Genomic DNA, 25,872 nt, shown 5'->3' on the forward strand with positions numbered 1-25,872 from the left:
AAAGTGCTGACATTCTGTTGTGGCTGGTCGCGATTACGGCTTTGTTGGCGTATCTGCCATTGAGACGAGTTCTGAAAGTTCCAATCACTTCTTCGCTTAAAAGTTTGTGGCTGAGGACTGTTATATAAATGACCAGAGGTATTATTTTTAAACTCGGTCTGCCGCCTGAAGCAGGAACTTCCTGGATCTACATCCATCGGTGTAGGGCTAGGAGTTGAAACGTTTTGGGAGCTATTTGGTTTGAAAGTTGTGCTACTAAAGCGCTTTGAAAAGGGTCTTGTTTGGGTATTTTGTGGCATTCTTCCTGTGGCATAAGTCTGAGCGAACTCATATCTTTGCCGATTGTGATGTAGCTCCTGTGCGAGTGCAAGTGCACTGGGCAAGTCTGGAGGATTAGCTGCGAAAGCTGGGCGTTTAAGGCCAGAAATAAATACTCTTAACGCATTTTCCCTTGCCTTTTCATTAAAAGCATTCGTGAGCTCCTCATTGTTACTATGTGTCATTATTATTTTATTTAATATCAAAGTAAGCTGCCTATCAACCGCATCATAGTACTCGCTAATAGACATTTGTCCCTGTCTCAATGTGTTAAGCTGATTTTCTAATATATGAAGGGGGCGCTTATCCGCGTAGAGCTGATCTAGTCGTGCAATAATAGCTTTGAAATTTAGTGGGGTATTAAAGGCGCTAAGATTTTCGTTAGCCGAGGACGTTATTTTATTCCTGAGAATTCCCATCGCGATATAGTATGGCTCAGAACCCTCACTGTAATAGCTTAACGCAAATTTTGCCGCGTCTCTCCATGCCGGATATTCCGACATTTTGCCTTTAAACTCTGGGAGTGACTTAATCAAACTAAGATCGGTATGAGTACTGTGCACTCCATCTACTATTGTTACCGGTTTATGTGGCTCTATTTTTTGAGGAAGTATATTTCGAATAGCTTGGGTTAGTTCTAAAATCTGTTGACTAAAACTTTCTTGGACTACTTCTACCGCGGATTGCACTATGCTATTAACCATATTTACATCCATTGTTCTGTATTTTTTTAGTTACTTTTTCTAATAGAAATATAAGTACAATAGTGATCTTAGGGCTATTAGATAACTGAATATCTTACTTTAAATAGATTACCGCTTCCGAGTTCTAGGCTGTTCCCCACGATGGGTTTTCGTCAATTCTTGTCGCAAAGTTTATGCAATGCTCACTTGTTGATGCTCACTTGTTGATTATTAAGTTTTTTTTTTTTTTAGGCACGATTTTTTCTTTGTTTTTTTTTTTTAGGCACGATTTTTTTCTCGTTTTATTACGATTTTGTTTTTTGGAAATTTTACTTAGCGTTCCTGATAACTTTATATTAAGTCCACTTTATACAATGTTCACTTGGTGATGCTCACTTGTTCATTATTAAGTTTTTTTTTTTTTTTTTTTGGGCACGATTTTTCCTCGTTTATCACGATTTTGCATTTTGGAATTTTTACTTAGCGTTCCTGATGACTTTATATTAAGTCCACTTTATACAATGCTCACTTGTCCATTATTAAGTTTTTTTTTTGTTTTTTTTTTTTTGGGCACGATTTTTTCTCGTTTATCACGATTTTTGTTTTTTGGAATTCGTTCCCGTAAGTTGGGCGCCAGTTAAGTTTTTTAAAACACTTTTTTTATAATATTTTTTACATCACTTTATTTCTATTCTAATTAAGTTTTAAACATCATTTTTTATAATACTTTATTTCTAGTTTAATTAAGTTTTTTAAAATACAAGTTAAGTTTTTTTAAATCACCTTTCTTATAATACTTTATTTCTAGTTTAATTAAGTTTTAAAATACAAGTTCAGTTTTTTATTCCTGTTCACGACTTGTCGTTGTAAACCCACGAATCAAAATAACTGCCTTCCTACTCTACGCTGCCACCTTAAATACCCTTTGTCTGTCTATGTTGTTGTTAGCGAACGCCACTGTTAAGTTGCTGTTAAGCATTGCTCTTAGTCTGGGTACCTGGGTACCGTAAAAAAATTTGCTGTTGTTCATTGTTGCACTTGTTTGTGAAAAACAAGATCACACCGCTAAGCTATTGTTAAGCAATGCTCTTAGTCTGGGTACCTGGGTACCGTAAAGGAATTTGCTGTTGTTCATTGTTGCACTTGTTTGTGAAAAACAAGATCACATCGCTAAGCTATTGTTAAGCAATGCTCTTAGTCTGGGTACCTGGGTACCGTAAAGGAATTTGCTGTTGTTCATTGTTGCACTTGTTTGTGAAAAACAAGATCACACCGCTAAGCTATTGTTAAGCAATGCTCTTAGTCTGGGTACCTGGGTACCGTAAAGGAATTTGCTGTTGTTCATTGTTGCACTTGTTTGTGAAAAACAAGATCACACCGCTAAGCTATTGTTAAGCAATGCTCTTAGTCTGGGTACCTGGGTACCGTAAAGGAATTTGCTGTTGTTCATTGTTGCACTTGTTTGTGAAAAACAAGATCACACCGCTAAGCTATTGTTAAGCAATGCTCTTAGTCTGGGTACCTGGGTACCGTAAAGGAATTTGCTGTTGTTCATTGCTGCACTTGTTTGTGAAAAACAAGATCACACCGCTAAGCTATTGTTAAGCAATGCTCTTAGTCTGGGTACCTGGGTACCGTAAAGGAATTTGCTGTTGTTCATTGTTGCACTTGTTTGTGAAAAACAAGATCACACCGCTAAGCTATTGTTAAGCAGTGCTCTTAGTCTGGGTACCTGGGTACCGTAAAGGAATTTGCTGTTGTTCATTGTTGCACTTGTTTGTGAAAAACAAGATCACACCGCTAAGCTATTGTTAAGCAATGCTCTTAGTCTGGGTACCTGGGTACCGTAAAGGAATTTGCTGTTGTTCATTGTTGCACTTGTTTGTGAAAAACAAGATCACACCGCTAAGCTATTGTTAAGCAATGCTCTTAGTCTGGGTACCTGGGTACCGTAAAGGAATTTGCTGTTGTTCATTGTTGCACTTGTTTGTGAAAAACAAGATCACACCGCTAAGCTATTGTTAAGCAATGCTCTTAGTCTGGGTACCTGGGTACCGTAAAGGAATTTGCTGTTTTTCATTGTTGCACTTGTTTGTGAAAAACAAGAGCAAAGCAATGCTAACTGCTGGGTCAAATATTAGGGCAGGCATGATATGATAACTTATATATTCAAATGCAAGACAGGCTGTGAAGATCCTTTTGTCGATGATTAGCCCAGTCCTCTTCTGTCTTGGTCTACAAGGCCTTATTAAGAAGTTTCGTGGACCGTACACAAAGCTTCGACAGTTCAGGGTTCCACCAAGGAAACGCTTTTCCCTGTCTGCTTTGCCTGAGTGGGCGCAGTTCCTCAAAGCAATTGATTAAAGTACCTTCTAATTTCTTATTAGTATCTTCAATCATTTCTGCTGTTTTGAGATTTTTCAGGTTTGGTAATCGCTCTGTTAAAAGCTCACCATACCTGTCCCAGTCCACATTTCGAGGATTCCTACCGGAATGTATTCATATTGTGTCAATTCCCAGTCGGAATTCGATAAGACCAGAGTCCTAATCCAAAACTCGCCATCGGTTGATTTGATTTCCAACTGACCTAATGGTAAGTGTTATCAATCACCTTTTGTCTCCTTCTGGTCACAAAAGTTGGTTTGTTACCAGTGTTTTGAATGACCAAATCGGATGACAGGATAAAATCCAGTAACTTGAGACCTCAGGGGTTGCATTTGCTGCTTCCCCATTCAATGTTCTGTGAATTTGCATCACAATCCACTATTAGCCCCAGATTATTGGATTCTGCATACTTGACCACTTCTCTTAGCTCTCTCGAAGGAGGTGCCTGTAAAGAGTCGGAGGGTAGGTAGGCCGAATCTATGATAGCTTCGACACTGTTCCCACTTTTCAAGTACTTTATTTTTGCAGCAACGATATCTCCGGAGCATAGCTCTTTTAACATCGTGTGTTCGATCAACCTCGACATGATAATACATGCTCGCGGTCTCACATTCCCTTCACAATGAAGTATTTGTCCCCACGACCTAGCACCTAGACCACAGATACGCTTGTGAAATACCCATTGTTCTTGTATTAGTATTACGTGTGGGTTTGTTTGCAGTTTTGCATGCCTACGGCACAAGAGAGCCGTAGACGCTTTGCTATGCTGCAGATTTATCTGTGTAAATATTACTTCAGTCATGAGACTGAGTATATTTACGCTTTGTCCTCCACCATATCCTGGAAACGGAAGTGGATTCGCCCCAGATGTAGGTGAGTACGGGTGAGTACGGGTGCCGTCACTTCGACTTAAAAACCTTGAGGGACCCAAGATCGATACCCAATACCAGGTGGGAACCCGCCTCCGAAGTGGTAGCGGATTTCTGCCTGGTGCACGAATATACTCTCCAGAGAGTCGTGCCAAGATCTTTGTTCTGAACACGGATGCGTGTGAGGAGTTCTGCTGAATTACAGGAAGGACCCGGAATCCAGACACTCGCTCGTACCAGCCTTTCTTTGCTACTCTCAACAAGAATGAACTTGCTGTTTTCGCAGTCTGGAATCTTTGCTATCTCTTTTGACAGCCATTCTCGGGAAAAAGCATTGGAATAGTGCACCTTTATGATGCCGCCCACCACGCTTTTCCCCTCGAATGTCGGCGCGTCTTTCGACTCACCGATAGCTTTCCAAAGATAGCTGTCAAGATAGTCTTGTTGCACCTTGGATAGTAGACCGTCTTGTTTGTCGGTATGCATCTCCACCGTCATTGCCTTTGCTGCCATTCTCGCGAATGATTCGTCAGACGTTGACGGAAGAGTGTCATTCGACATTTGAGGTCCCTTAGCCTCTGCCTTGTGAGGCAAAGGTTTGTCTGCCTTGGATTGGGTCCAGGATGCAGGCATTTCCAAATTCCGTCGTTCGACTTTCCTCTTCTTTGCCTTTTTCCTCTTCCCGATCGTTGGCACAGACCCCGTCTCGTTTCCGGAAGAGCGCAGCGCTACAGAGGAATCCTCCGTTCTGCCACGCTTTACCGTTTCCATTACAGGGGTCGGAATTGACGGAGCTTCAGTACTTGCCTCAGCTAATGCTTCGGCTTGCCTCCCCTTCTGATCTGCCTTGCGGTTAGACCAACACCTGAGTTCGACTCTCCAATAACTTCAGTCTTTTTACCGGTACTTACCTGATTCCCACCAGGTTTGACCGTTGTCAAAGACTTACTCGGTACCTACTGAGAGATTTTCCGCCATCTCCACATCCTCCACAACTTGTTCAGTTGCTTCAGATCTTTTCGACGGCGCTGTATCGCTCACACTCACTCGGCCCTCCATTGGCATAGCCAATGTGCCATGTTTCACCACTAGTAGTGCGCTTCCTCCGGAACCCTGGGTGTCAGTTCCGGTCATAGGGAAGTGTGGGGTTCGGGCCTGCACATCCGATGCTCGAGCCGTCGATTGTTCGACGGGAGGATTTCCCAAAAGTGGGTTACCTCGTGCAGATTGATCCATTGTTAGCCTCCACATTGTAATAAAATGCATTTTATACCTCCTGCCAGGTTGGCGGTACGGTACTCTCCACATAGTACTTGGGTGGCCACCAATTCCGCCGTTTCGCGGATGAGTGGATACCCAAATCCTATATGGAGCTGCCCTCTTAGTTCGTGGTAAGTTAATCTCCATAGCATGGGGTTAACTCACCACTTAAACCTTATCCCCGCGGCAAGGAGACCGACATGACAAGGTACGGCATGTCTTGCGGAAGCTTATGTTCAACAATTCTGAATTTCCCACGTTCAAAGTGGGAAATCTTGTGAATCGGCTCTGCACGAGTGATGCTTTGATCCCAGATAGAGATCAATGGTTAAGTCCAGAAAACCTATTAACGAGATATCAGCACACTTTCTACACCGACGGATCCAAAACTAGTAATGGTAGCGGATCTAGATGGTCCTTAGGCAAAAAATTGAGTACTCCTATGCCACAGGACAGATGGCTACGATATTCTTCTAATTGAGAAAAAATGGCGAGGTATTGGAATATGTAGTGACAGTCAAGCTAACCCACGCTGCTTTTCGATGTTTTTCGGTGAATGTGAGACAAAACTGAACAGTGTTGCAAAACACAACAAAGTTAGTCTTATTTTGGTTCCTGGACATTCTGGTATTACAGGGAAAGAGAAAGCTGATAAACTGGCTATTGAAGGCTCTGCAAGTATGCCACTAGGCCCTGAATCCTTTCTAGGTGTCAATTCTGCATCTGACTACCCACAGAGGTCGTTGGTCTGAGTTGAACTCGTGAAGAGTAGCCAAGTACTTTGTGAAACAACCAAACAGGAAAATAGCAACCTAAAACTCAGCAGAAAGGACCTTAGAGTACTGGCGGGTGTAATCACAGGGCACAACGTCTGTGGACAGCATATGGCTACCATGGGGGGCGTAGACAGCCCGATATGCCTATCCTGCCTTGAGAATGACGACAATGCAGAGCATTCTCTCTGTAGCCGTCCTGCTTTTTCCCGAATCAGACTTAGGATATTGGGTTGCGATATACTGAGTATGGACAAAGTTCATGCTCCTCCTCTTTCGGATCTCTGAAAATTCATCGCTTGGACTTGTCCAACCCCCTACAAATCTAATTCACTCCACTGGGGAGCATAGGGCCTCGAAAGACTCTGCCATAGTAAACGGTTCTGGGCTGTTGTTTTTGCGCCGTCCTATGTGACCTTCGCCAAGTAATCTTTGGCCGACCGCGACCTATGCTCCCTCGAGGGTTCTTCCAGCCCAGTGCTATTCTCGTGATGCTATCTGGTGGTTTTCTAAGCGTGTTACTTATCCATCGCCTTTTTCTGAGTTTAATTTGCCATAGGATGGGCTTCTCATCCCTTGATCTCCTCAGCGCGTCGTTGCTGATTATATTCGGTCAGAATATTCTACAGAGAATGGGGAGGCATTTGTGGTTGTAGCCTCTGTGTGATGGTGTTGAAGACCAGCTGAATATTCGCAGTATAGTGCGCCTGGAGATTTGCGAACTCGCCCATACCGTAGTTGACATCTTCATCTACTCCGCCGTCCGTCGTGGTAGAGCAGCCGGGGTAGCAGAAGCTTCGAACGAGTTCCACCGGACACCCGTCAACCATTATAGGTCTTGCTTTATTGTCAAGACGGTTGACATCCAATCCGACAGTGCGTCCCAGAGTAACTACTCTGTCCGCCTTCGTTTGCATGCAAGGTTATTGCTCGGACCAAATAGGTTCATTCTATGTCGTGCAAAATGTAAGGATATTGTTTGGATATATTATAAGGTAGCAGTTCGTTAAGGTCAGCTGAATCTTTATTTAAAAGTTGTTTCAACATCATGAGTGTTCATAAGGTTTATATCTTGAAACTGTAATATTAAATACTTAAAAAATATATAAAATTTTGATATCGACAGCAAATTTTTCTATAATTATAAAAAAACACGTTGTTTTCAGTCAAAAAAGAAAGCGATAGTAAGACCAGTAGGTCAGCCAGTTAATAATGATTATTATTTGGCCGTTATGAAGCGTTTAGATGAAGCAATTCGCAAAAGCAAAAGAAAGGATTTTTGGGAAAAGAATTCGTTGATTTTACATCATTATACGTGACGTATTTTTGACCATGAAGGGAACGAACACCATCCAAAAGCCATCGGGTCTCTGCAACTTTTTTCTGTTTAATTAAGTTTTAACACATTAAAGGAAGAAATGGAGAAGTCGAAGTTTCAGACAAGTTTCCAGAGCTGCTTTAAACGTTGGCATAATTGCGTTGCAGTTAATGGAAGTACTTTGAAAGCGATAATATCACTTTTGAGGAATAAACCTGCTTTTTGAATTTTCTGAATTTTCTGTCACACGGTTGCCATCATTGATTGCAAACATATTATATACTAGCGACCCGCCCCGGCTTCGCACGGGTGCACAGCCGATACTAAATATATCTCTATTAGAACTAACTAAAGGACCGCCCGCAAAGCGCTAACTAAGTCTTGCTCCCGGCAAAAGTGTTCACTTCTGCCTGCAGTCCCGCAGTGCAACCTGTTGTTTTAGGATACATAACTCAATTATTGTAGAGCTTCTCTATAAACAACATTTGACGTTAAATTATTTTCAGCTAACAAAATATGCTGATGGTCGGGAGCGCCGACCCGTGATAGGGCAACGTAAAGTTGCCCATGCGTAAAACATTCTTTTCGTAAATCAATTCCTACTAATTTGAATGTTTGGCCTTGTGATTTGTGCGAAAGAAATTTTTACTAGAAATTGGAGCCTTTTAAAAGGTATTGGCAAAACAGTAGGGATCATGGGTATTCTTGGTATATGAGCTAATTCACCAGCTGCAGGGCCGGTGATAATCTTCGCTACTATTAAATTATCTTTTAGCTCCTTGATAAGAAGTCTCGTACCATTGCACATGTTGGGGGGGCTCAAATTTCTGAGAAGCATTATCGGCGTGCCAACTTTTAACGATAGTTCATGAGGTGGTAGCCCAGCGGGGTTCAGGAAATTTAAAAATTCCTGGGGGTAGTGCACTGCGTCCTCGATGTTAGTGACGGTGTCTATGGATTTATAGCACTTAACTTCACCCGGTACTTTCTGCATAATTAAATTGTTTATTTCGTTGACTGTTTCATTCCTGGAAGAAACTATTGCTCTACCACACAGCCAACGAAAATCATTTTGATCTAAGTTTTCGATGTCAAGATATATAGCATCTATCAGACTATCTAAATTATGGACTATTTGGCCTAGAGAATCATCCAAAGTAACCGCATAATCGGTGCCCAAATTTAAAGATGGAAAAATTCCTTCTCCAAGTTTCAGCAGCTGTTGTGGAAAGTTGCTATGCATATTTCCATGTAGATGAGCTCTCATATTGGTGCGCAAATTCAAATGTTGTACGGATGTCCAAAGGTGAGATGATTTTAAACATGCCTTCATAATATTTGCTCGCGTACCTCTGTTGACGACCGGAAGCGTTTGTCGGAAATCTCCAGCAAATACAAAAGTGATACCACCCATGACATCAGGAGAGCTTCGGAGGTCTCTTAAAGTACGGTCCACGGCCTCCACATGAGCTCTATGACTCATGGTGCATTCATCCCATATTACCAACGACGCGTCTTGCAGCAACTTACCAAGAGGCCCATTTTTCCGAATAGAGCATGTAGACCGTTGATCTAAAGATACGGATAGCGGGAGTTTAAATGTAGATGAGCAGTTTTTCCTTCGTTCAAGAGAGTTGCAGCAATTCCTGATGAAGCAACTGCAATCGCTATCTTCCCTGAATGCCGTATCTTAGCAAGTATCAAAGTATCATTGTTCACGCTGTCCACAATAGTCTCATAAGCATGTCTTTGATCCGGTACTAGTTTGGGCACATTGTCATTAACAAACGCTGTTAGATCATTTCTGTTGTACTGTTGTACCATTGTGTCAATAGTATTATTCTGGGTACGAACGGGAGAAGGTAATCCAAAATCACTTAAATTTTTGTCGTTTAATTCTATAAGTTTGTTTTCAATTTCAAATAATCCTTTATTGTAAATGACTTCAGTGAAGGGTAAAGTGTTATCCTGATTCTGTTGTCTGATCCGATGTCTAATATCTTCACAGAACTGATCTTTGAAAGTATCCCACAACTTCAATGGTTCCGATGGTTGACAAAATAAAAGTATGACTACAAACAACTCCCTTAGTTTTTTTGGACACTGTGACAACGAAGCTTCGCTTAAAGTGTTTCCCCAATGGTCATCGCTTTCAAGTAAACCTCGGTCACGGCATGCTGCTTGATATGTCTCTTTGACAATACCGTTTACAGTTTCAAGGTATGCAAATGAGGTCGGACCGCGTACGTGGTGCAGTAGAATCCTAAGATAAAAACACTCTGATTGGGATGGATGTATCCCGTAGACTCTACCTAAAGCGGCATCTATTTTTATCCCCAGATGTCCAACTACATCTTCACCACGCCTCCTTCTAGTGAATTTATTATTTGCCTATATATGTATTTGTATAGTATTGCGGGACTTCATGATACAGAAGAGTTTTCGCAAATTCATCTTCATTACAGAGAGAAAAAAATGCCAGTAATGTGGTATTGCGCGGGTTTTGGACAATTTGATGAGCTGTCCCTGGTGTAAAATACACTCTTTGACCGTTCTCTAGATGAACGGCCAAATGCACTACAGTAGGATGCCGCTCGTGAATAGGAAATTCAAATAAGCGCCAGACAGCTTCAGATGTGCTTATGTACCTTCCATTTAAATAGTTTTCGACCTCATCGTGTGGGTTTCTAAGGCTAAAAGTTGCCTGATCTGCACCTTTATTTATATATTTACATATATATTTAATGACTTGGACAGAGTGGCAATAATCCACGTTTATATGAGCATTAAAAGTCTTACAAAGTAGCGGGGAGTATGGAACAATCCACCTATTATCTATCGTCACCATGTTGCCCCTGAGTTGTAACGTAGTGCTCCGACCGCCATTTTCGGTCTGGGTGTCGTTAATGAAACGGCGAGGGTATTTTTTTGTGCAGACACCGTTCTTCATGCACGGTGCAGCTAAATTATGTTCTCCGCAGGGTCCATGTACCATATTTTTAGTTATAATATCGTGTAGTACCGGATCAATTTGTTGATCGGGTAGCTCCGCAACTATGACACTGTCGATCTCATCTGGTTGTATTTTAGTTTCTAGCCAGAACAGCAAATGACAATGAGGTAAACCGCGCTTCTGCCGCTCTACACTTGCCATATAACCTTTTACTTTACCGAATATCTGTTCTTTGACAAATAATTTGATGAATTTCTTCATTTTTAAATGAAACACACGTGAAATTATGTCATGACGGTCGAAAGACCGTTGTCCTGGTAGAAGCTCTGCTTTAATTTCAGGCCATTCGGGGTTGCATGTAAAAGTGACAAATAAGTCAGGTCTACCATAATTTCGGACGTACGTCATCGCGTCCTGCGTTTTCTCGTGCATGAAACGCGGAGAACCCGTAAATGATGATGACAATATGACATGTTGACCGATATTTGATGGGTCAACATTTGCGTCATGATTTAAGGCATCTCTGAGATGGATGTAGTCATCAGCCCTCAGTCTTTGTTGATTCCGCGAAATATAATTTAATCTTTCCGATATCATTTTCGCCATCATGTCAACACAATATTGACTAAATAAGTCTCTGTAATAATGTAACGGATTAAAAGAGTTAGTTCTAAACATTAATCTAAATGCATAAAATTGCATACACGAAACAGTTTTATTACGCGCAGAACCCTGCTGAGGAATAGTCAAATAATAACCATCTTCACCTGTCACAAACATTACAGGATATTGTAGTGGATCATAGGACCGATGTAGCTCAGAAACTCTTTTGAGCTGTCCGTCTCCACCGTGTAAGCCAAGAGAACGGCTACCTCGTTTACAGTAGGAGCATTGTATCTGCCTTTGTGTGCTGTCTGTGGAGTGCGATCAGAATGAATAATTAGCTTTAAATTATGTGATGAGTTAAGTTCTAAGTTTTGTTTAAAACTTCGTATATACACGTTATGATTATTCAAAGTGGTCTGTAATTCGCGAATTAAATCCATTTTTAAGGTTGGTGCGATGCTTGATCGCAATGATAACTGGTCTGCATCCGAAATAAAAAAAAAAATAAAATTTGCTTCCCTGATTTCTTTTGCGCCAAACGAAGTCATTTGAAAAATACTATTGTATTTACGTATGTTTGTTAAAAAATGGTTATTAGTTAAAAGATTTTTTATTGGTTGTGGCGGCTCCTGAAGGTTAGGAAGACACACTTTACCTGAAGCACAACACATACCATTAGGTTCGTCCTCCCATTTCTTGGCAGAGCAGTTAGAGCAGATCTTATTCATGACTCCGATTTGGACGGACGCTTGTTGTGCATAATCATATCTGAAAGCCAGTCTGTTCCTGTTAGCTAAAATTCGATTGCGAACTCTATTTGTGGACAACTGCTGTCTCTCTGCTTGAGCTCTAAGTCGCTGCAAACGCTCGACACTCGACTCTCTTTCGCGCAACTTGTTCATGAAGACGTTGGGAACGTTCCAGCCTCGACTCTTGAGCGCGTAGCTCAGAGCTTCTCAAGCTTTGTTCGGCAAGACGTTGCGAACGCTCGACACTTGACTCTCGTTCGCGTAAGTCAGAGGTCCTTACATTTTGTTCATGAAGACGTTGGGAACGCTCCAGCCTCGACTCTTGAGCCCATAGCTCAGAGGTTCTCAAGCTTTGTTCGGCAAGACGTTGGGAACGCTCCAGCCTCGACTCTCGTGCACGTAACTCAGAGGTTCTCTGATTTTGTTGCGCAAGTCGTTGCGAACGTTCGACACTCGACTCTCGTACGCGTACCTGAGAGATTCTCTGATTTTGTTCAGCAAGGCGTTGTGAACGTTCAGGTGAAGATTCTCCTATACGACGTATTTTTGCTGCTCGTGCTTGAGAACTATGTTTAGAAAGTTGAGACCTGGCTCTCTTAGGCATTTTCAAATGTTTAAGAAAATGTTAATAGCGTGTAATATTCTAGCTCTGAAAAGAACTGTTGGTTAGCCCTGAAAAGAACTATTGTATAGCTCTGAGAAGGACTGTTGTTTAGCTCTGAGAAGAACTTTTGCGTAGGTGTAGTTTTAAGAACAAAATCTAAAAAAAATCTCATGAAAATTATTAGACTTCGCGCACGACCGCTGCGTAGGGAGCCGACTTCGCGTCTGAGCCGCGCGGGTACCTTACTCAAAGATCTAAACACCCCTCTCCCGCACGCGCACCCCTGGCCTTGGTGACGCCCACTTCGCAACGGGCCGTGCAGCAGAAATCGTAATATTTTAATTTCACCACAGCTTCAAAACCAAACGTCCAATTTTAATCATTCAAAGACCAAATATTATCAACATAAACTGTACTTATTGATGAAATAATTTATTTTGATAAGGATTAATAGCATGAGTAAAATAAACGCGTTTAAAAGTAGTCCAAAAAAAAATTCAAGATTTTTAAATAAAAATGTGGTTGTTGTGCCTCACTCGACATAGATAGGTATAGTGTGTAGTATTAGCCCTTAACCACCTAGCGTCGGTCACGATGACTCTGAGCGATCTATTTTTTTCAAATATTTCCGTTACTACGCGGGCCCCACGCCTGTGACTCTGTGTACCTTTTCTCCTCTCTCTTCAGTTTGCGCTCTGCGCTCGGCCAAGCAACACGTGCGCGCAGTGAAAAGAATCAGGTAAATATATATCGTATGCGGTCCTGGTGACTGACGTTAGGTTGTTACGTTTCTTTTAGTGTTAACATTTTCTTATCGTTTTTTAGGTTCAGCATGTCTCAACGTGATCGAAATATCTGTAGATGGTTAGAAGAGAGTGACTCAGATGCTGAGGATCAAAGGGACGAGCCGGAATTGCCAAATGAAGACTGCAGTGACGTAGAAGATGTACCTTTAGACCACGTGATTGAAAGTGTGTGTCAATCAGACTCTGAAATTGATGTTGACGAGTTATGTGAAAATAATGATGATGGTGATGTGCCAGTTGATGATCAATCTTCAGATGACGATGTTCCATTGGCAAGATACCGGAACTATTTCGGAAAAATCGGTTCCGTTGGTCGAGCCAACCTCCAGTTTCGCGATCGAGGACTTTGCAACACAACATCATTCATCAACCTCCAGGATTGAAAAGGAACTTCAGAGATGTTTTGAACAGAAATACAAAACCAGCCGATATTTGGCAGTTATTTTTCATTGATGATATGTTAGAAGAAATTGTTAAATATACAAACGAAAAAATTATCAAGATAAGACCAAACTATCAAAATCAGACGTGTGTTCATGACCTCGACGTAATGGAGCTAAAAGCTTTGATCGGTATGTTGTACTATACCGCAATTTTCAAAGAAAACCACACACAATACACATGTTGGTACATCACAGATGGCACAGGAAGAGAGATTTATCGTTGTATAATGAGCAAGAACAGGTTTGAAATACTGCTGAATTGCCTTCGATTTGATGATGCGAGCACCAGAGATGAACGCCGTAGCACTGACAAAGCTGCACCTATATCTCAGCTGTTTGGTAAGCTGATACAAAACTGCAAAGAAGTTTGTTCAATTGGCAGTTACGCTTGTATTGACGAGATGTTGGTGGCTATCCGTGGGAGATGCGGCTTCAAAATGTACATGCCGAAAAAACCCAACAAATATGGATTAAAAATTATGTGCATGACTGACGCCAGAAATGGATATCTTGTTGATGGCTACATATACTTGGGAAAAGACTCAGATAGCCAAGGCTTGCCCGATGAATACCAACGACTGAACAAACCCACGCAATCAGTTTTGCGACTGATTGCATCGATTGAAGGAACCCACAGAAATGTTACGACTGATAACTGGTTTACTTCAGTAGAGCTAATGAAAATCCTGAAGCAAAAACAGCTGACACTTGTAGGGACCCTTAAAAAAAATAAAAGGGAAGTACCTCCCCAATTTCTACCTAGCCGTCACCGAGACGTTGGCTCTTCGATTTTTGGATTTACGTCAGATACAACATTGGTGTCTTATGTACCAAAGCAAAACAAATCCGTGCTTGTTCTCTCCAGCATGCATCACATGCCAACCATTGATCCACAAAAACAAAAGCCAGAAATGATCACTTTCTATAATAGCACCAAAGGAGGCGTCGATACATTAGATCAGAAATGTGCCATTTATTCAACTTCTCGACGCACACAGCGCTGGCCAATGGCAGTGTTCTACAGAATGCTGGATGTATCTGCGGCAAATTTATACATCATCAGCAACATGAACCAAGCTCAGAGAAAGGTGCCCAGACTGAATTTCATGAAACAACTGGCTAAAGAACTTATCGAACCTCATTTGAGACGTCGAGTGAACCAGTTTGGATTGCAGAGGGATCTTCAGAATGCTATTCGCCGGGTTTTCAAAATAGATGAAGAACCAAGATCATTTTCGGCAGGCAGCTCTGATAAATTAGAAACACGCAAAACTTGCTCAACGTGTGACCCAAAAAAAAAACGTAAAACATTCCATTTGTGTTTTCAGTGCAAAAATCCAATTTGTGTATAAGCTGCCGCGACAAATTGTAAATGTTAGGGGGCTGTAATTTTGTAATGATTGTGATTTGATTGTGCCAATGATAGTTTTATATAAGAGGTTATATACTTAAGTTACTAAAATAATTAAAAAAATATTGATCTCATTGATTGTTATTGCTTAGCTCTCAGTTTAATAAAGAACCTATAATTTGTTGAAATATTTGTAAGTGAACTTTGATTAATAATAATAAAAAGAAAAAAATGTTAATTTTAAGAATTTATTAAAACAATTTGAAATAAAAACAACTAAAGAACTTAATGTGGTTTAATTTTTTGCCAATTTATGACTTTTTAACCTTGTTAATAGTACTTAAACCCAAGCGGTCACCATGACCGACGTTAGGTGGATGTGTTACTGGAATACACGTTAGGTGGCTAAGGGTTAATTATAACATTTTATGGTTCTATCTTTTGTAGTTTAGGCAGCCTACGCAAAATAAGTAACTTCTTTGGTTGATTTTTTTCAGTTTGTGTCCGAAAAATCCAAATATCTTACGGAACCCTATTTTTTTCCAAAATAAAATATAGTCTATGTTACTCGTGGATAATGTAGCTTTCGAATGGTGAAAAAATTTTTAAAATCGGTCCAGTAGTTTTTGAGCCTATTCATTACAACCAAACAAAGTCTTCCTCTTTATATTGTAATATTAGTGTAGATGATATTACAACTATTATTTTCAACCATTTCTACATCGTGCTTACATATCGTTATCGTTGGAGGTAAAAACACAAAGACAAATCTACATGTTTTGGCTGCAATATATTATATTGCTTAGAGTATAATTTTTAAGCATTGATGTTATTTTTTAACTTGTCTGCTTGTATGTATAATAAAAAGTGGCACCCTTTATTGTATTAAAATTTTGTTGGGGGTTTGAATCCGAAAGTTTGACGGTTTGGCTGACACCTTTTCGTGTTTCATAATTGTTTTATTCATAAGGAGGGTAAGTTTCTGTTCTACTTTATCGAGAAACTTCAAAACAGTACTACTTCCATCTCTTAGATTGGCTAGCTCTTGCTCAATGAGCTAAATTTTCCTCTTAACAGATTCTTATCAGAGTACGTGAGAGCTAATCGTGATATTACTGCTTGAAAACAAAGAAGAGTTTTGAAAGATTGCCATACTGCATCAGATGAGCGACTAGTCGCATTCCTTATCATAGATGCCGGTTGATAGTGTTTAGAGCAACCATCCGCGTTATCATATAATTTGTAAGAAGTGTGTCCTGTCGTCACGATACATAACTGTACTGTTTCCAGTCAAACTCCGGAAAGGTATTAACAATGTCCATGCTTTTTTGACATTTTACTCCTTGCACAATTTTCACGTCTTCAAAAGTTGAATTTTTTCAGCCCCAGTTGCTAACACCGAAAACGTTTAAGACATTTCATCAACATTTTCCCAAACTCTAAGCTTTGCACTCGCACGCGTTGTTGCTTCTAACAATTTCTTAAAAAAAGTTTGCTCTTTACCTTAACCGTTTTCTAAAACTTAATTTTTTTAACTCATCGTTTTGGCACCTCTTAATTGTAAGTATGTATTTATCCGCCAGAGGTGTTGTGTTACATTTGTTTCCACGATTTCAACGTCCCGGCTAAGCGTGTAGACTTCGTTCTTGATAAGTAATGTCCCATGTTGGGAGCCATTTAACAGAACTCTTCCATCTAATCTTCGTTTGAAGACTAATCTTATTTATTATAATACAGGGTGGCTGATGAATTTTGCTACATTAAGAAACTCAAATAACTTTTTTTTTAGTGTATGGAATTCATTTATTTTTTTTTTCAAGTTGAAGGTCATTAAATTTTATTAAATGTAGCTTAACTAGTTTCAAAAATAATTGAATTTAAATGCCCCCCATGCTCGTTGACACAAGTGCGGTATCTTAGTAAAAAGTTGTTCATTGCTGCTTTGAGAGTTGCGACAGGAATAGCCGCAATTGTTGCCCGAATGGATTGTTTTAGTTCATCCAAATTTGTTGGCTTCGTTTTATAAACTTCTTGTTTACATAAACCCCACAAGAAAAAGTCAGGTGCAGTAAGGTCAGGCGACCTGGGGGGCAACGAAATTCGGAGTTTCTTGAAATCAGTTTATTGGTAAATTTTCCTCGCAACTCTGTCATAACAGTCTGGGCTATGTGAGACGTTGCCCCATCTTGTTGAAACCACACAGAGTTGAAAGGAATTCTCTTTCGGCGTAGTTCTGGATAGAAAAATTCTTTCAGCATTTTCAAATAACGGTCTCCAGTAACCGTAACGGTGTGACCATTTTCTTCAAAAAAATAAGGCCCGACAATACAGAGTGAAGAAACCGCACACCACACTGTCACGCGAAGAGGATGCAATTCCGTCTCGTGGAGTATCTGTGGGTTAGAAGTACTCCATATTCGACAATTTTGTTTGTTCACATTGCCGTTTAAATCGAAATGGGCCTCATCAGACATGAAAAGGCAGTTTAACATGTTTTGGTCTTCTTCCACCATTTGCAGGATCTTCTGGCAAAATTCCAAGCGAATCGGCAAGTCTGCTGCATTCAGTTTGTTAACCATTTGAATTTTGTAGGGAAATAAGTCTAAATCTTTGTGCATTATTGTTTGCAAAGACTGTCGGCTGACACCAAATTGAGCAGATAAGCTTCTTGTGGAAACCCTTGGATTGCTTTGTATAGCTGCAGCTACAGCAGCGATCGTTTCCTCCGTCCGAACTGGTGGGTTTCGATGATAAGGCCTTCTTGCGACTGTTCCTTGCTCAGCAAAATTATTCACCAGTCTCATTATGGTCCATCTGCTCGGGGGATCGCCGCCAAACATCCGCCTGTACTCTCTCTGTACCAAAACTACGGACTCCAGTGCTTGATAGCGGCGGACTATCCAAATTCTTGTTTGCGTGTCCCAGTTATCCATTTTAGTAAATTTTAAAGATCAATCTGCAAATTAAAACAAAAATGGAACAGATAACTTAAAAAGAAAAAAAGTTATTCAATTTTTTTTTGGTAGCGGCTTTCATCAGCCACCCTGTATTTATCAGCAAAGGATCAATACAATATCAATATTGCGCATTATCGACTGCATATGTTGCTTGTAATACATTATCAGCACAAACGACGAAATACCAATGTCCGCCAGTTGACTTGTATAAAAATCCTTTTCATCAGTTCAAGCAAAACATGTGTAGTTGATTTGGAACCTCGCTTCAAATGAGACAATTTTGTTTCTTCTGGAGCTAGAAGTTAGCCTAACCTATAATACTAAACTTTAGACAAGGGAACTATTTATTGATGAATTTTTAAATTTATAAATATATCGAGATATTTTTATGGTGTCAAACAATACTAGAGTATCTTCTTTTTCAAAAGAGGTGCACATTGTGTACATCCCAGACGTCATGGAGTCATAACTCAAATCCATTCCATTGACTTCATCGAAAGTTTGTAACGAAGCCACATTTAATAACTTAAGTTTAAAAACATTTGATTTGAATATTGCATATATTTTTTTATATATATTTCAGCACAAAGTTAAATTGAATAACTAAAAATAAGTTAATATCCGGGATATTCGCGCATGGGAACTGTAAAATGATGTTTTACTCGAATCGGATCCAATGTTTGTTTTTTATTCTCCTAGCAATATTGAAAAGCTCTTCAACATTGCCACCTGTCATCCGCATTGGTAAGTATAGTATTTCAAATATTTCATGCGTATAAACATACGTAATTCTTATCCGGGCTATATAATTTATAGTATGATACTCGTAGGTGCTATATCATCAGACAAACAAAATGGTCCAACCGACCAAGCATTCCAGTACGCTATAAGCAGGATTAACCAGGACAAAAGTTTGCTGCCGGACACAAAATTCTCGTTTGATTTACAGCATGTGGCTAAATATGATTCCTTTCATGCCTGCCAAAAGGGTACTGAATACAATATCTATGATGCTTCTAAATTATATTTCTAAAACCCAAATATATGAAATTTTCATATCGACGAAACTGTTTAAAAAACCCCTCGTCGAAATATAGTCATCAGTGCAGTTATGATATATTTCTCCCCAAAGAACCCCAGAAATACAGTATCTAATTGTAAACAAATTTATTATTAGTAAGCCGAAGTTATCTTTTAGTTTTTTGTTAACTATAAAACTGTTTTAACTTATTAAGTACCGACTTTAATTTTACTATTATCTTTACCAACTTAGTTAAACCATGACTTGATTTGACCAACTAAATTTTAAGTAATTAAAACCAATTGAAATTTTCTGCTTGCAATCTCTTGCTCTTCAATTGTTGTTCATGATGATCCATGGCCTTAAAAGTTGTTCTTCTGTACTATTGAGATTACTTCAGAATTATTATCATTCTTCAGCAAACAGAATAGGAAAACTTGGTTAACCAAGAATTACAATGACTTTTTTGGTATGTATCGAATGTATAAGCACTAGGTTGTTCAATAAGTTTTGCGGTTCCATAAGAAAAACACAATTTTATGGTTTGAAATGCACTTTAGTATTCAGTATAGTCTCCCTGAGCATCAATACACTTGTTCCAACGAGATTCCCATTTATGAATTTTTTTAGGTCTGGAAACAGATTAATACATAACATTAATATGCAGAATCTATTTTTTTCAGTTTTCAAGTAATCCGCAAACAAAACAACTGATGCCCAAGTCTCATCCGTAGCAATGAATTGACGCACGCAGCCCACTTTATCTTTTCGAAAAGCAGCGCGAGATGTGACTTCATTTCAACGGCGAAACCAACATATTGTCCAACTTTAATTAAACTCCAGACCGGATCGAGTTTTTGATTGTAAAAAACCTGTTAACGAATTTTGTTCAAATAGCCGAAGGTTCTGATCTCAATTCTAACCATTCACCAATATTTTTAACTATCAGTGAAACAATAATCGAGACAGAAATTAATCCGACGCTCCACAATAAAAACACCGACTGGAAATCGTTTTCGTAAATTCAACAGAATGGTTTCTTAGTAACCGCCAAAACTCATTTATAAGAAGAAGTTCAAAGGCTTGTCCAAGAAATTCAGAGAGCCGCCTGGATGAGTACTCAATTTCAAAAGGAAAACAACTGATTCTAATTACTAGAAAGAAATTAAGAAGCTAGTCACAAACAAAAGAATATTACGCCGAAAATGGCCACAAACTCGTTCCCCTAGTGACTAAACGAAACTAAACAAAGCATCACAAGAATGGAATAGCGAATTAATTTTATTAAAAATGAATCCATAAATCAATACATTTCAAGATTAAGACCCAATCAAAAAGTGGCTACTCAATTTGGGAGTGTACTAAATATTTGAAACGAAAAAACTGTCACGTTCCTCCAATCAAAAAAGATAATAATACATGGGCCAAAATGGACAGGGACAAGGCAATAGCTTTTGCCAAACACTTAACAAAAACTTTCCAACATAGGGAAAATCAATGTGACAATATGTATACTCTTACTGTGAACGAAAATACCTCTATTTTATTCAGTAGGTACCATAAAAGAACTCAAAAGAGAAATAAAACAATTAAAAGATAAAAAAGCGCCCGGATTCGATTCACAATAATTACAGCTAATGTGCTAAAAAAGTTACCAAATATAAGTTTGGTTGAATTAGTAAAGTTATTTAATCAATCAATCCATCTCGCGCCTCGAGCTCAATCGATTGACGCCAATCATTAACTCTAAAAACTTGTTACCTTTGCATAAATTTGGCTTTCGCAGTAAGCACTCAACCATCGACCAGGTGAACAGAATTACAGTTGAAAAAGGTAACTCTTTTGAACAGAATAACGTGTCTTCAGCAATATTCTTGGGCGACGCCCAATCTTTCGACAAGGTTTAGCATGACGGTTTAAATAACAAACTAATTACCTGCCTTCCAAATATTTTTGCGCCCTCCTAAAGTCGTATCTAAGCGAACGCTACTTTCGCGTTAAACGAGGAACGAATACTCTAACCTTGAAGAAAGAAATCCTGGTGTGCTGCAAAGAAGCATTCTTGGGCCGCTCTTATACCTTCTATACACCTGAGACTTGCGATACCCCCGAATAGCTTGATCGCTTGCAGTCGACACTGCCAATTCGAAAAAGTGCTGAAGAAGTTGCAGCCAAACTTCAAATTGCAACAAACGCTATTGAAGAATGAACGAAGACTTGTCGCATAAAATTGAACAATACCAAGTCAGTTCATGCAAGCTTCATCCACAAAAAAGTGAATAAGTATCCAATAATACTGCCAGGTGCCGCAATACCACATTCAAACATTGCAAAATACCTTGGCATAACGCTCGATGCTAAGCTTCGATGGAAGGAGCATATAAAACTTAAAGGGTATGAAATCAATCTGGAGATAATAAAAATGAAATGGCTAATTGGACAAAGGTCACAGCTATCTACACATATCACAAATATCTATATATAAACAAATTATAAATCCTGAGTGGCCCTATGGCGCGTAACTATAGGGTTTCGCCTGTCAAAGTAATATATGTAAATATACTTCAACGACTCCAGAATAAAATCCTTCGAGATATTCTCAACTCACCTTGGTTCTTTGGCAATAAGGAGAGGAGCTAAAGAAATTAAAAAACAAGCAGAAGCCCACTCCCTCAGGTTCCAAGCGCACGGGAAAAAGGAAGCTAGCGAACTCCTCAACACCTCAGGTTTAACCCGACGACTCCATCGAATCAAACCACTTTATGGCTATTAACTTAAGGAAGGGACTATGGAAATCTCTTCACAAAATTAGTTTTATGTCACCACAGTTGTACTGCTTGTAAGCTTATCTGTAACTAGTTGCAGTGTCAACAAACATTGTTATATACATATTTTATATTGTATCTATGTTTGCATTAAAAAAACAAACGTCGCATTCGAATGTGTTCTTGTTCCATTGTTAGTAAATACGGCACCCATTGCGCACTTGACGTGTATCGTCTTCAAAGCTTGTACGAACACATTTAAATTCAGCAACCCATCTTTCTATTGTAATAATTAATGGCGAAAAGTCCTTATACTCGTTCAGCATTCGTTCATAAATTTCCGTTGCTTTTAAACGTTTCAAAATTAAAAATTCAATCAACGCACGATACTTGGTTTTTTCCTCTGTAGAAAATACTGTGACACGTCGGTACTAAATGGCTTCTAAACAAAGAATGAATTGACAGATTAAAATGAAATATATGTTCATATGAGAAGTGTACCAACATAACAAAAAACATAAAAAACGTAGGCTAGTAGCAACGCACTTTCATATCGAGCCGCAAAACTTATTGAACAACCTAGTATATAACACTCATTGCCAGGAATGATTTAAGTTTGAACTGAAACGTAGGATTACAATAATCTGGGGGTTTCCATTACACGGTTGTAATAAAACTTACTAACTTGCCTGTTACGAAATGTTTCATATTAATTAAACCAATTACATTTAAGCGAAGTCCTTACATAGTTATATAGTGCAAAGTTGCTGACCAAATTCACTAATCGACCATGATTTGTTCGTCTATTTTGGATAAAGTTTGCACACAAATTAAGTCAGGCGTACAAGCCGTGTTTGGACCATTTAATGCTATATTGGGTTCTCATATTCATTCCATATGTGATGCTCTCGATATACCTCATTTGGAAACGCGAATTGATCTTGATGTTGCCAAAACGGAGTTTTCTATTAATCTGCATCCGACACAAGATTACGTGAATACAGCATTCGAAGATGTCATTCGTTATTTGAATTGGACCAGAGCGGGAATACTTTATGAGAGAGATTATGGTGAGTTTTTGTTAGGCTTATTTCCAACTTTCTTTTACATGTGAAATTTTTGGTATCGGAATGCAGTTTTAATTTCCATAATTTATAATTCCATAAAAAACTGTACTTTTAAAAATATCATCTCGAAGTTCTTTTTATGTACACTCGATACTTAGTAACCTGTAAATACTCGCATGCATGCTTGCCCTGTTTTGCTAAATTATAGGACATACGAAATATAAATACGTCCTACTGGTTTGTAAACATATTGATGAAACTTTCTATATACAGCTCGGGTATTGGTAATTCCTAAAAATTATAACAACTAAACGGTAAAACTTTAGAAAGTGAAACATAGAATAAATTAAATATATTACGTATTATAAAAATATACCATATCCTCTAATTTTCCTGTATACTCGTACTATAGACTACTATCAGCAAATATTTTACTTCAATGGTGAACAACCATTATTTTTAGAGATGCCCAAAGGAAACACTTTGAGGGATTTCGAAAAAGGGTAGATTTCCTGCCATCGATGTAAAGGATTTGTACTCCCATAATACAGAAGGCCTTAAAACGTAATCTGTTATTGGCGACGACTAAAAAATGTTGTACTTTAATTGTTTAGCCTTTAATCGATACATTAATATAAAATGACAAATGAAATAGGAAAAATAACGATAACTATGAAAAACTAAAAAAAACTAAAACTTGTGTTCGCTGCCCACCATCTTTTCAACTCTCAAGAAAAAATGTATATATGTATGGAAACTTGAATTGGCAGCGGTTTGCGCCCGGCCAGTTTTGCTGTTGCCAAACGTTGTGAGTTACCACATCCCACCTCCTGGCGGATCTTCGGCGGATCCGCAAAACTTTAAAGCGGCTAGCTTTCGTGCTGGTCGATGGATGATCCCATGCGTTGTGCGGATGTTCGCACTTCGGACTCTGTCGTCGTTTCCTTTGAACACTTCGGTAATTCGCCCCTTCTCCCAATGGCCTCGCGGCGCTGAGGGGTCACATATGATGACGAGTTGTCCTGGCTTTAACCCGTCTGTGTCGTCTCTCCACTTCGAGCGACATAGAAGTCGAGGCAAATATTCCACTGTCCACCTTTTCCATGTGCGATCCTTTAGATTCTGTGGGATTCTCCATTGCTTTCGCAGATATAGACGGTTCTCTTCTGGATGCGCCGTTTACATAGAGTTCAAACAACCCACTAGGAAATGGTTGGGTGTGAGAGGTTCTTCCTCTTCTGGCGTAATTGGCAGGTCTGTTAACGGGCGACTATTGACAATATTTTCTATCTCAATTAGGACCGAGTGGAACGTTTCCAACCCCGGTGTCTCGTCTTTGAATACCTTATGCAGGAGTCGCTTTGTACATTGTATGAGGCGTTCCCAACAACCTCCACTGCTGGGATCGGCGGGACAGTTAAACACCCACTCGATGTGATATTTGGACAGCTCGCTTCCGATGACGGCGAAATCAAACATTCTCTCTGCGTCTTTTATTTCTTTCTGGACACCGATGAAATTGGTGCCATTATCACTCCGAATGCGTACTGGAACTCCGCGGCGATTCACGAAGTTACGACAAATAATAAATGCGTCGGTTGCCAGGTTTTCTGATAGCTCTAGGTGGATTACTCTAGTGGTAAGGCACGTGAATAATGCTATCCACCTCTTTTCCGTCCTACGCCCAATTGTCACATGAAATGGGCCGCAGTAGTCTACTCCGCTGTACGTAAAGGGGAGGACGTATGGCGTCAGTCGATCCGGCGGCAGCTGACCCATCAATGGTGCAGCGGGTTGGGCTCTGTCGTTTATACAAACTGGACAATGTTTTTTGACGGTCTTCAGCACGTTACGTATTGCGGGTATCCAATACCGTTGGCGTACCTCGTTCATCGTAAGGTTGTCGTTCTGGTGGTGCCTTTTCTGGTGCTGCTCAGCTATTACTAGCCTCGTGACGTGGCTTTTTGTTGGCAATATGATTGGTCTACGTGCTGAAATCGGCAAACAATATGCTGCGTCTATCCTTCCATAGACCCTTAGCAAACCTTCTTCATCCAAGTACGGAGTCAGTTGGTAGAGACTGGAACTTTTTGGCAACGGTGACTTCTTACGCAGCAGACTGATTTCATGCTGGTACTCTTCTTTTGGACCAGACGGCATAGACAGTTTTCGGCAACGGCTAATTCGTTCACCGTCATAACGGTCTTCGCTCCTGGTATTGTTGACGAATCGCAACACCCACGCCAGCACTCTTACTAGTTTTGAAAAGGATGAAAATTTAGTAGGTTTGATAAATGGCTCACCTGTATCGCACAGAAGCAGGTGTCGACTAGTGATCTCCTCGTTGCTATATTCGTCGGACGTCAGAATGGTTTCTGGAGGCCAGCATTCTTCGCCTTGGTGTAACAATACTGGTCCACTAAACCAGCGCGAATGTAAGGCGAACTCAGGTATCGGCATAGCACGTGTGGCTTCGTCTGCGACGTTTAACGCCGTAGGCAACCATCGCCACTGATCCGGTGACGTTAATGTGAGGATCTCTGCGATCCGGTGTGCTACGAAGGGTCGTACATGGACATCACGATTCCCAACAGTTCTCTCTTGGTGGGTAGTCGCTTACACTGCAGAATGTCGTTGGAAATTTTAAAAAACTTGAAATGGAATTCAAGGCGTCTGTGGTTGCGTTCCAAAACATCTCCAGAATTTTATCAGCGGTGGCCTCTCGTTCCAAATTGATGACTGCTCGTGGCACATTGTTGCTACCGTTCAAATTAGCTTCTAGACTTTGCTATTTGACACAAACTTGCGCAGTTGGAACCCGGCAGCGGAACAGCGGAGAACAAGCAGCACCGAAACTCATTGAGGTCATGGCATAAGTATGAACTGGTTGACTGGAATCACCGCCTCTCCACAAGAAGCGCTGTGAGTTTTGATCCTCAACTCT

At 39.9% G+C, this 25,872-nt stretch overlaps 1 protein-coding gene across 1 annotated transcript in view; it reads left to right on the top strand.

The window, feature by feature from the left end:
- The window catches only part of LOC129250212 (glutamate receptor ionotropic, kainate 1-like), a 53,805-nt gene that overhangs the window by 24,326 nt on the left and 3,607 nt on the right, over positions 1 to 25,872 (top strand). The window contains exons 2-4 of the mRNA XM_054889847.1: positions 18,659 to 18,819; positions 18,892 to 19,064; positions 22,680 to 22,931. Coding sequence (XP_054745822.1) covers positions 18,752 to 18,819; positions 18,892 to 19,064; positions 22,680 to 22,931 — 493 coding nt within the window. The 5' untranslated portion in view covers positions 18,659 to 18,751. The remainder of the gene's footprint in view (positions 1 to 18,658; positions 18,820 to 18,891; positions 19,065 to 22,679; positions 22,932 to 25,872) is intronic.

Source organism: Anastrepha obliqua, chromosome 6, assembly GCF_027943255.1.
Source record: "Anastrepha obliqua isolate idAnaObli1 chromosome 6, idAnaObli1_1.0, whole genome shotgun sequence".
NCBI lineage: Eukaryota > Metazoa > Arthropoda > Insecta > Diptera > Tephritidae > Anastrepha > Anastrepha obliqua.